Source organism: Acinonyx jubatus, chromosome C2 (assembly GCF_027475565.1).
Source record: "Acinonyx jubatus isolate Ajub_Pintada_27869175 chromosome C2, VMU_Ajub_asm_v1.0, whole genome shotgun sequence".
NCBI classification, from domain to species: Eukaryota; Metazoa; Chordata; class Mammalia; order Carnivora; family Felidae; genus Acinonyx; species Acinonyx jubatus.
In genome coordinates this window covers 87,875,057-87,887,711 of record NC_069384.1, presented here as the reverse complement: position 1 = coordinate 87,887,711, position 12,655 = coordinate 87,875,057, and the positions used below count along the sequence as shown (strand labels likewise).

At 40.8% G+C, this 12,655-nt stretch overlaps 1 protein-coding gene and 1 long non-coding RNA gene across 4 annotated transcripts in view; one reads left to right on the top strand and one right to left on the bottom strand.

Annotated features, from left to right (window-relative positions):
• The window catches only part of LOC128315234 (uncharacterized), a 597,865-nt gene that overhangs the window by 145,039 nt on the left and 440,171 nt on the right, over nt 1–12,655 (top strand). The gene's annotated exons all lie outside the window — the stretch shown is intronic.
• Nucleotides 11,393–12,017, bottom strand: LOC106973875 (cytochrome c-like). The gene has a single exon (XM_053221195.1). The coding sequence runs from the start codon at nt 11,940–11,942 to the stop codon at nt 11,658–11,660; it is 285 nt and encodes a 94-aa protein (XP_053077170.1). The 5' UTR covers nt 11,943–12,017; the 3' UTR covers nt 11,393–11,657.

Genomic DNA, 12,655 nt, shown 5'->3' with positions numbered 1-12,655 from the left:
CTATTATATGTCATAGAAGACCAAACTCTCCAGCCTGGCTCAAATCCCAGACAAATAGTTAAATAAAGGATGATATGAGTTTAATTTAAAAAAATGTTCATTTACCAGTAGGGATAGTTTTTTCTTTTAAAGAATTTGGCATTATGAATGTACGATGGCCTGAATTCTCACTGGACATTCTCTTTCTTTTTTCTACTCATATTAATGAGCAACACTTCATTATTTAAAAAAAATTTTTGTAATGTTTATTTATTTTTGAGAGAGAGAGAGAGAGAGAGAGAGCGCGAGCGAGCATGAGCGGGGGTGGGGCAGAGAGAAAGAGGGAGACTGAAGCAGGCCCTAGGCTCTGAGCTGTCAGCATAGAGCCTGACATGGGGCTTGAACTCACGAGCCGTGAGATCATGACCTGAGCGGAAGTCAGACACTTAACCAGCTGAGTCACCGAGGCACCCCCAAGCAACACTGTAATTTTTGCCGTATTTTCCTCCTATTTGTTTTGTGTGCCAGGTTTTACCTTCTACACCTTTGGAAATTAACTTTGTTATTAGCTATTACCTTCTTTAGTTAGGTTTCCAGGCCTTTTAAAATAGAATTGTTTCTGCTTTCCTTTTTCCTTTTCTGGACTCCTGTTGCTCTTCCTGGTAAGAGCTCGTGAGCCCAATATACCATCTGCCCCCTCCTTCTATTTTAGCTAGCACAAATCTTTTATAGACTCCCAGCCTCAACATGTTAGAGTTGAATGGGACCTTCAGGAATCAAGGCCGGCCCCATCATTCTGTAAATGAGAAAATTGAGCCTCAAAAAGGGAAGCAATTAGCCACCAAGTGGAGCTAGTTAGGGGAGAGGCTCCTCATCACAGCACTGGACCACCCCCCCCCCCCCCCCCCCCAGCAGCACAGGGCTGCAAAAGGCTATAAACCCATTGCTGTGCATGGACATCATTCAACCTTTTCAATTTCTTTACCACATCATGAACTCTCTTCTACTAGACACCATTAACATTTCCTTTAAGAAATCTGAGACCAGCCCAACCGGGTTTTCCTGCTTTCCTTGTCTTCTTTTCCTTTACTTAGGGAATGTGTTCAGGGTGCTCTTTGGGTCTGATGTGGGTCCGTAGACCCGAATTGTTTGGTAAAGTCAGGCTGATACTCAGCTAGAAAATAACCAAAGCATGTTGCACACTGCTCTGCTCAGATAGTTAGCAATGATGCCCCAAATTCCCAGGCTGGACAGAAACACTGAGATCCAGCAGTTGGCCTTTCTGGATTGAATTTCAGATAGTCCTTCCCTGGGCCATTCTCTCAAGGATTGCTTTGACAGTTAAGTGAGAGAAGAAAAGGGACAGCATTACTGATTTTAAACAAAAGATAGATTAAAAGCATCGTATATTTTAGCAGACCATTTCACACAAATGGAGTAGGTTTGCAAATAGAATTAACTAATTGAAGTGGATATGAGACATTTATGAACTTTGTATCAGAGCATGCTATGGTATAAAAGATGAGCCTACTTTTCAGGGAAGTTACATATTTCAGCCTTGAGAAGGGTTATCCATCCCCTCCCCTCCCCCACCAGGACCACACAGTCGCTGATTCAGAAGGGGCAGGTGATCCTTAGCTTACTACACAATGTACAAAGAAGACATCACATTTATTAATCAACTGAAAATAATCGCTCATAACATGCCATTAAAAAAAACAAAAACAAATGAAACACCAAGGAAGAAGAGAACTTTGTGTTCAAAGCAGAAGATATTGTACAAGTCATAGATTGCTAAATTTATGCAGTAGCCATTTTTAAAAATTATCTAAATGTCACAACACAAACACTATGTCACAGCAGAAAATAATCTTTTCCCCATGCAAAGCGTGGCGTCATCTCTAAAGTTCCCTGCTATTAGAGGCACTTGCCAATGTTGTGGGCCAATTAAAAACTTTGGGCATATTGATCGTAACGCTATAATTTTTTGTTTTTATTTGCTTTAGTTATAATAAAGCAGAATTAAGTGACAGTTGTGCCAATACAGGCAGATTAATCAATAGCTGTGTGCTCATTAGCTCTGGTTAGGAAGCTTCTAGCAACGGTGACTGTTGTCTCTCCGACTTCTATTCCACCCCTTCTTTCTGTTGTGGAGCAAACCTCTGATTATACATGATGCTATGCATCGCAAAGAAGCGTGGTACTATTTAAATATTATAAATAATATAGAAATTAAAATTTTTAAATATTCATTTTTGAGAGATGGAGAGTGAGCGGGGGAGGGGCAGAGAGAGAGGGAGACACAGAATCTGAAGCAGGCTCCAGGCTCTGAGCTGTCAGCACAGAGCCCAACGCGGGGCTTGAACCCACGAACCGTGAGATCTGAGGCGAAGTCCGACACTCAACTGACTGAGCCACCCAGGTGCCCCAATAATAAATAATATTATTTGTGCCTTATAGAATATGTGTAGTTTCAAAGATAAGTATTCTTGAAGTATAAAACAGCATTACAGTTTTGCTACAGCAGAGTGAGAGGGGAAACGTAAGTTTGATGTACGATGCCAGATGCCAAGGGGCAAAATTCCAAGCTCTCTTATAATCCAATTGACACATACAATATTTATTACAGAGCAGTGGGAGTTCATTATTTCATCAATAAGCTGAGAGATAGGAAGATTTGTTTTTCTTTTTGGGTGAACGACTGGTTTACAATAACAGAATTCTGTATCAGGTGTGGATCAACCCTTTCTTTTTATAATTCCAGTTGGTGAAATAAACAAGGTGCCAGAACAAGGTGATGAACAGTGTGGCATGAGCATGCCCTTTAAATGGCTTCCAGCAGTGGTTTAGCTAGTTGAGACTATAACACAAACATTAAAAAGGCTACCTTTGTCAGATTTCTTGTTCTTACGTGGCCAGAATTTACAGCAATGGGAAAGGAAAATTAGGGCAGCTAAAAGGGGTGGTCTATTGCTTTTTTTTTTAAAAAGGAGTTTTTTTTAAGCTTATTTATTTATTTTGAGAGAGAGAGAGAGAGAGCAAGTGCAAACAGGGGAGGAGCAGAGAAAAGGAGAGAGAGAATCCCAAGCAGCCTCTGCACGGTCAGCGCAGAGCCCGATGAGAGCCTGAACCCACAAACCGTGAGATTGTGACCCGAGCTGAAGTCAAGAACCAAATGCTGAACTGACTGAACCATCCAGGCACCCCTTTTCAGAGTAGTTTTTAACACTTTTTTCTGTATTACCCGAATAATTTGTACTTGACTAGCTGCAACCTTGCCTCCTCCAACGGAAGTAATGTGTACAAATTCAGTGATGCTCTTGTACCTTCAGGATCTCCCAGGAAGCAGGGGTGGTATTTGAAATATCTAACTAGTAGGATAGAGATTCTGACCAATTGGATTGGACCCTGGCTGGGATGCTTTGTCTGCAGGCTGAATGTAAGCCCTGCCAGATGGCTTCTGTTGAGATAATTTGGGATTTGTGGGGGACTATCCATGGCTAATGGTTTGGAGTATTCATCTCTGGGCCCTACCACTTTGTGAGAGATGTTTAGATAATTCAGATCTGTGGATTACTCCAAGGTTGCATATCCATTCCTGTATATGTTTTTGTTGTGGGTTTAAAAAGCATGGGCAGCATGGCATGTTGGTAAGAGTTTTGGATTAAATGACCAAAAAAATCTGTATTGATGTAATGTCCCAACTCTGCTACTTAACCAACTACATGAACACAGATAATACACATGATCTCATGCTTACCTATAGAATGAGGGTACTGGACAAAAACTCCCATCTGTTCCATAGTTCATTTAGACTTAACACTCATGCCTGCTCACAGACCATTAATACAAAAAAACAAAACAAAACAAAACAAAAAAACCTTGCAGCTTTCTGAATTGTGGAAGTGCATAGTCTCCTCTCAGTGGAAATTTGCAACTGTTATGCAGCTTCGCCCCAGAGCTGTGACTTTCTCCTACCTTCACGAGGTCCATATTTTTGGTAGTTGAGTACTATGAAGTGAAAAAATGCTGTCAGTGCAGGTACTTAGTCTTCTATTCTGTCTTACAGTCTTCAATATCATGTCACATGAAATTGGCATGGTTTCTTAAATGGAAAACATTGCATACCTGGGCTCCAGTCTATACCTCCGAAGGAGAAATGTCACCCCTGCAGGAAGTTTGGAAGCCACTATGGTGGAGCGAGTTATCTGCTTTATGTGCTGCCAGTCTCACTCTGCAGATTGTACAAGAGGAATAAGTAGACTAATTTTGTCACTTTCCATGCATCTCTTTCATTACTACAAGGAGGGGTGAGCAAAGACTTCCATTAATGCCTCTGGTTCAGCTGCCGTGCTGGCCATCAATAATCCTCTACCCTGCCCCTTCCTGCCACTGCATTTTATTGAGGGTTAAAAATGTCTATTTCCTAAAAATTGTGGCAAGAAGGAAGCATTGTTCCTGCCTTCCTCACATGTGGGTAGGTAGACAGGGTTTGCTTGCCAAATCCAAATCTTTGTGTGGGGTAAATTACTCCTTACGCTGATCATAAAATAAGCATCTGACATTTCCTGCAAATGCTCTATTTCTTCCTACAGAATTAACCTGCCAAAAACATTGTGTTTACAATCTAAATATTTGGATTATAAGCCAAAAGGGTGGGGGAGTCTGTCGTCCTCCATATTTTGCACCGTGATGTGTCCAATAAATGTTAATTATGATAATAATAAATAATCAAAAAATAACATGTTGAGGGGGGAAGTGTGAGGAGTCAGGAACGGTAAATTGCATTAGTTATGAGAATTGTTAACAGGGAAAAATATGAAAAGATGCTGCCTCACTGCCCATCCTGCTGCAGACATTTTCCTAATTTTAGGATCTAGAGACACATGGGAATGTTGTGCAAACTGACTCAAGGGCTCAGGATGGAATGACAGTCAGAAGGTGTGATGTTTCCTAACGGGCGCTGTGTTTGGTCCAGGGGCAGGTTGAAATCTCAGAGCACCATCCCTGGAATCGGAAGACTTGTGTTCAGATCTGAGCTCCAACAATTCCAAGTGACTTTTCCAAGCCCCTGTCCCTATCTCACCACAGGGCTAGTGAAGGTCTTGTCAGGGCTTTTCTGAGTGTTCGATGAGGTCGTGCACGAAAGCACTGGTGCACACTGGACACAGTAAATACTCAAGAAGTGTCACTGTGATGGTGATGATCCCTGGAATCTCCTTCCTTTAATTGGCGGCTGCCCTGGGCCTGACCCAATGCTCAGGACACAATGCCCTGGGCATGCCTTCTGTCGCGCTTTCCCTCCTGCAGAGGGATGCCTGCTTCTGGCCTGGACCATATGTCTCTTTTTTGGAGATAGCATCAGTTTCAAATATTCTGACCTGTTGTCTCCACAAATCAGTAAAATAACTGAGACATTGCAGTAACTGATAAATAGTAACTGGATGTCTTTGAGCAGTAATACAATAAAAACAGATACGTCGCAGAAATTGAGTCACTGGCTGAAGGAATTCAGGGATTGATGAGGACACGTGTGCATGCTAGCCCATATTCAGTTCACTTATGTGTATGTATGTGCTGTTTCTTCCTTGTAAAGTTGGAGAATTTCATGCTTCTAAAATCCTGTCGGTTGGGGCTGATGCAAAGGTGACAGAGTGCCATGGTGGGAGGAGAAGGACACGGTGAATTTCCCAAGTACTACTGAAAGTAGTTAGGCCATTTAAAATTAATTCAAAAGTGTGTCAGAGGGTCAGAAGTATTTCCTTTAAAATTTCTGTTTTATTTTCACATTAAAATAAATAACGGATGGCCAAAATTCAGTTGGATAAGACATTTTGTAAGAAATCATAAAATCATATCAGATTTAATTTCAGAAACTGTGTCTAGAGTTTTGACTTGAAATTATGGTTAACGTAATTGTTATATGATAATCAAAATTCCTGGAGCAGAAGACTTTGTCAATACCGAAGACGTCCAAAGGAAGGTGCAATGTATTTATTTCTGAAATGATGGCCACAGAGCATACATGAGTCATGTTCAAAAGAAGGATAATGGAGCTGCATTCACAAGCCTGTGACTAATTGCAAAAAACCTTGGAAAGCTGCTTAAAATTCTTTGCTTTGTTGATAGTGTTTTTTTTTTTTTTTTTCATTTAAAAATTATCCCATTTGCAAAACTGTCCCAGGGCACATGCTCAAATTATAATTGTTATTATTTTAAATGATTATCTATTTTGAGAGACAGTGTGTAAGTGAGTGGGGGAGGGGCGGGGGAGAGGGAGAGAGAGAATCCCAAGTAGGCTGCATGCTCAGTGCAGAGCCTGACATGGGGTTTGATCCCATGACCATGGGATCATGACCTTAGCCAAAATCAAGAGTTGGACGTTTGACTGAGCCACACAGGTGCTCCTCAAATTATTTAATACATCATTTACATAGCAAATGACCTAGAGTAGCAACTAAATAATATTACGAGCAAATCCTCACATATATCAACCTACTGCACAAGATTAACTAGAATAAACAGAAGATGCTGAACCTGGGGATCTCCTTCTTGGCTTTGTGTTCATACATGGTGATAAAGGTCAGATATACTCAGGATTTTGAATTATGACACCCCTCTCAGGGTGGAGATAGAAATTTCACTAATAATGATTGAAAGTAATGATCTTCGGGGGCGCCCGGGTGTCTCATCTGGTTAAGCATCTGACTTCAGCTCAGGCCATGATATCACAGCTTGTGAGTTTGAGCCCTGCGTCAGGCTCTGTGCTGATAGCTCAGAGCTTGGAGCCTGTTTCAGATTCTTTGTCTCCCTCTCTCTCTGCCTCTCCCTGGCTTGCACTCTGTCTCTCCCTCTGTCAAAAATAAATTAAAACAACATACAAAAAAAAAAAAAAAGAGTAGCCATTTTCAGTAGTAACAGAAGGGACTGGCTGGTCTATACATATGTGGTTGTGATTTGGAATCCTGTGAAGGTAGCCAGAGTGCTTTCTTTGGGTGTGTTCACAGTGTAGGACCATGGCATCTGGTAGCTTAACCCACGCTGCCTGCATTTCATCATCCAAAGAACTGATGTGTTGATAGGATTGTGGCGGGCAGAGGACTGAGAAGGGGGAGACAGGGCTGGTTGCAATGTGAGCATTTGGGGGTGTGGGCCGCATTAGACTGTGGCTGTGTGCAGAACCAACAGGTAAGATACTCTGACTAGTTCCCCTTGTTGTGATTTCATGTTTAAAATTTTTTTTTAAACATTTATTCATTTTTGAGAGACAGAGAGAGACAGAGCATGAGTGGGGAAGGGGCAGAGAGAGGGAGACACAGAATCTGAAGTAGGCTCCAGGCTCTGAGCTGTCAGCACAGAGCCCGATGTGGGGCTCGAACTCACAAACTGTGAGATCATGACCTGAGCCGAAGTCAGACGCTTAACGACGCTTAACCCAGGCGCCCCATGTGATTTCATGTTTGACAAGCACTTCCTGACTATAAAAAAGTTGCCTATTTAGGTTTTCAAACAGGAGAATCTGTACCAACAACCAATATTTGGCATGTCTAATTGTCTTGGCAGTTATAGTTCTCAATGTAAACTCATTAACTGCCTAGGTGAGGGGGAGAATGAAGTGACTTATTCTGTGCCAAGGAGAAGCAGAGTGAAAAACAGGCTTGTTCTATCATGGACCCATATGTACTCCCATTGGCCTCTAGAAGCCTGACAAAGCATAGATACATCTTACATCGTCTGGCTTCTTGGTGTGCACTTATGTAAGTATATCAGCTCGTGCATGTGTGCATGCTGGGAGAGAATCTCCCACCCCTTCTCTCCAGCAGTTGCCCCTTCTCTTCAGGTCTTTTGAAGCAGGCCTAGTCTCCATGGATGGAATACCGTGCAAAAAGTGGCCTATTAAGCCAAGGAGTGGGTCATAAGAGTCCAAAGCATTCTTCAAGCATCAATCACTGTGTTCACTTTACGCTGTGATCTAATTCCTGGAAGACCTGGCATCTTCCAGGGGGATTGATTGTAGATCCTAGTTATATTCTTTTATTTTTATTTATTTATTTTTTAAAGGTTTTTATTTATTTATTTAGAGAGAGCGCACGAGTTGGGGATAGGTCAGAAAGAGAGAGGGGGAGAGAGAATTTCAAGCAGGTTCTGTGCTGTCAGCACAGAGCCCTATGTGGGCTCAAACTCACAAACTGTGAGTTAGTGACTTGAGCCGAAATCAAGAGGTAGATGTTTGACTAAGCTACCTAGGCACCCCTAGTTATATTCTTTTAACACAATTACTTACTTATGAGGACAAAATCTATTTTCTTACTGGAACAAAAAGCTGTAAACCGAATAAAACCAAAGCCTCCATAGCCACTGCCATTTTAGATCCCAGATCTACAGATTTTGGAGAGTTATTGAACCATAGGCTTTCTAGTTAGAAAGGACCTTTCTAGTTAAAAGGGACCCTTAAAAGGGGCGCTGTACTTCAAATGAGAACAAAAAGAAATACATTTATATCACAACCCAGTTTATACACACGTATATACAGACACACGTACACACACATGTAACTGAAATAAAAACTTAATGTAGTAACAGTTTGCTTACCACATGGCGTGTGTGCAGATGTTTTCTAATCTATTTTATGAAAAATATTCCTGACCACTAACCCTCTAAATTGGTTTTACAATCGGTAATGGAGTATGTGTTTATGTGCGCGGGCGAGTGTGCGTGTGTGTGTGACTTTGCTGCATTCAACCCTTATCCTCTGCTTGAGTCCCATCTCTTAATTCTTTTCTTCTCCCAATTGTAGGAGCAGTGACCTGATGGGAGTTATCTAGCTTATCTGTCACGGAACTGGGATGTTATGATGACTCATGCGGGACAAACATTAAGGAAGGAAGGAGGGAAGGAAGGCTGGCATGAAAACAGAGAAATGGAGTCAGTGCCCGAGGGCAGAAACCGGTGTGGTCGGCAGTCACGCAGCCTCGGGCAGAGCGAGGAAGAATGTTTTCAGCATCCTCAGAGGTCTTCGATGCTGTCAGTTTTCTGCGTGTCTTTGAGCTCCAATTCTCTCACCCCGGGCACAGCAAGGCCCTCTGAGGGAAACTAATGCTGCTGCCTAAATGTTATGGCTGAAATCATGGTGCATGTTCACCCCCAGGGTCATATTATTTCTGATTTAATCATAATAATAATAGAAATAGCAGTGATAATAAAAATAATAATCATCTCCATGATTTATTGGGTGATTAGTATGTACTGGCACGTGATGTACTTTATCTTAGTCAATTTTTGCTCAGATCCTCTTAAGTAGGCCCTATTCACTCCATTTTACAAAGGAGGCGATGGACGCTTGCAGAGATTTGATGATTGGCCAATGTCACACCACTAGTACGCGGCAAAGCTAGGATTTGAACTTCCATCTGCACGATCCAGCGTGTCTGCTCAACCACAAGACGTTTGTTTTATGGAATTGGCCGGACGACCTTTAGATCTGAGGGAGTGCTCTCCCTAGGGAGTTGTAGCTCCCTCTCTTTTCAAAATTCCTGTGTTTTCTGAAACCGATTTATATTATCTTGTTATTCCAGAGACCTGCAGAGAAGCCAGGCGAAAGATAGTAACCTTTCTCTTAAAAAATGTTTTTTGAAGATAATAGGGAAAGTATAACAATGTCTAAATTGAAAGCACTCATATTTCTATTTGCAGGCCACCTGGATACAAGCTAATGTTAATGGGCCCCAAATCCATGCATTGTAAGTGTGTTTGCACTTCTATTTTCAGAAGATATTATTTAAGAAAACTCTTAAGTAAATCAAAGTGTAAACAAAATCTAGCTTTCATATTGTAAAATGCAGAATGGGAAATAAAAACCTAATTGTGAAAGGCAGACATTTATTTACTTAGTACGACATTATAATCACTGTGATTTAGACCAGGGGCTTTACTTAAATGAGAACAAAACCTCGGGAATATAAGTCCAACTCTTTAATTTGCTAATTACATTTCCCAGTGATAGAATGAGGCTTATCATCTGTGTGGGTGGTGTTTTATTATGTTATTTTATTAATATGTGAAGAAGAGGCTATAAAAATGGTGCAATGTTCCTACTTAATACACAGATATTTTAAGCCTGAAGTTAGTAATTATGAATAAAATTAAAATCCATTGCACATTAGTTATAGAAAATAATATACAAACTTAATTATATCTTCTAGGTAGCAGTTAATTCTATTCCATACTATTCATCATTAGAGAAATTAAGTATTTGACAAAGAGGTTAATTTGAAAACGAAAGATAGATAGTAGAATTAGAGACCTTCAGAGCTGGGTGGAGTATCTTATAGGTACTATAGTTGTTTTATGAATAGGGGAATCCGGGTGGGGAGAGCTTGGGGAAGTGACAAGTGACGCAGTGAGGCAGCGGAAAACCTTCTCAGAGAAACCAGTGTCTCCTTATGTCCAGGCTGGTGAACTCCTCCAGAATTGTTGTTCAACCGATCAATTATCTTGGGCAGGCTCTGGATGCTTGAGCAAATGGGCCTCAATAGGAACAATCAAGAGACTGCAAAGCAAACTCACAAACTCACAAACTCACAAGTCCTTCATAATAGAGTCAGAAAAAAGGTACTTTCAGGGCACCTGGGTGGCTCAGTAGCTTCAGCGTGTCTCTCTCTCTCTGTCTCTCTCTTTTTTTTTTTTTTTTTTTTTTACTTAGGACTGTTGTATTTAAATTTTGGCATCAGTCATTAGATCAAGCACATTAGAAAAATCATGATCTGTGATTTTGTTTTTAATTATCTTAAGCCTTATCACATAATTTACAAATTTGTACTGATGATATATCTCCTCTACTTTAACCCTTCTAACGAGTTAGCAAAAGCACCATTACCAATCATACATATGGTAATTCCACAGTTGTATTTTTGAATAGCTGTTTAGAAGACAATCCTGAATTATAACTTAGTAAAGAAAAGAATTCACAAGCCAAATCTGTTGCTATAACTTATCACATTGAATTTTAAAAGCATCTGACCTTACAGATCATCTATAAAATGTGAGACGTGTTAATATTCTTTATTTAATATTATACATAAACCACACTAAAATGCCTTTCATTAAGCAAAAGGCAACATTTTAGATGCGGGGAATTTTAATTAACTTGGTGTAGTTAAGACTAAAAAGATAAAGTGGACATTGCCAGCTTATCTTCAGCCCTTGCCTTTAACAGGCTAACAAACACAACTTGAAACACAGCTGAGTCTTGCTGTTCTGATACAGTGAAGGGATTTCCTCAGTATTTAAATATATTAATATAACCAGTTATATAAATCTAAATATAAAACCTATCTCCTGTAGGTTTAGAGATGGCATTTACCATCTCTGTGAAAAGCTCAACATCTAATCAACTCCAATCATATTTTTCAAAGGGGAAAACAGTGACAGCACTTGCTGAACCAGAATTACTATCAAAGTTCAAAAAGCAAATCATATTCATTTAACCACAAGCCAATCTTATTTAAATCAGGACTGTCCAAAAGAAATATTCTCTCAGCCATTCATGATCTGAATTCTGGTGTCTGAGATCAATTTAGATATGGTACACATAAAAAAAGTTATGAGACATTTTTGTTTTGTAATAAATAAGGCAACGGCCAACTATTGCTCCATAGTAGCTTTTTTGAGATAAGCTATCAAGCCTGCTCTTTCCCCTGCCTTTTAATGACAGCGAAGATCATTTTTGTTCCAGGGATGTACTTCTTGGGATTCTCCAAATACTCCATCAGTGTCTCCTCTCCCCAGGTGATGCCATTGTTCTTGTTGGCATCCGTGTAAGAAAATCCAGGGGCTTGACCTGTCTTTCGCCCAAATAAACCATGGAGATTTGGCCCAGTCTTATGCTTGCCTCCCTTTCCCACAGTATGGCACTGGGCACACTTCTGAACAAAAATCTCCTTGCCCTTCTCAACATCACCCATTTTTAAATCGCTCTTTGGTTGCACGTGAAGCGAAGGTGCCTGCTCCCAAGCCGGACGTCCAGCTCTTTCAAGCGCCTGACTCTTGATTTTGGCTCAGGTTACGATCTCACGGTTCATGGGATGGAGCCCCACTTGCAGTGACAGCGTAGGGCCTGCTTGAGATTTTCTCTCTCCTTTGCTTTCTGCCCCTCCCCCACTCCTGCTTGCTCTGTCTCACAATAATAAACATTAAACAAAGAAAAAAATTTTCATCAGTGTTTCAGTTTACATGTCCTCTGGCACTACATAAATATATTTAGGGAACCAAGAGGAGTTTCCTATGCAACACTCACAGTAATGCCTGTTAATCCCATGAATTAATGGTGAAAGGATCGCTGACTTCAGGACGGCTTGGCAATAAGCACCATTAAGCACCCAGACTCTTTGTAGTTACGCATACCAGCCTGGAGTAAAAATAAGGTTCTCTCCAGTTGATGACCTTTCCGTGAATAAACAGAATCTCTGACAGTGAGCCACCGCACATGGTTCTCGAGACACATGGGCCACTTGTTTTTGAAATAGAGTGACATGCTGAAAGCCTCAGGGAAAAATAGCACTTAAAACATAAAAACATAGCAATTCCTATTGAGCAATCCATCCCTATTCTCGTACGGGAGCCGGAACCATATGTGTTAATGGCCTACAACGTGCGCCTGGAGTCATGATAGATGAAT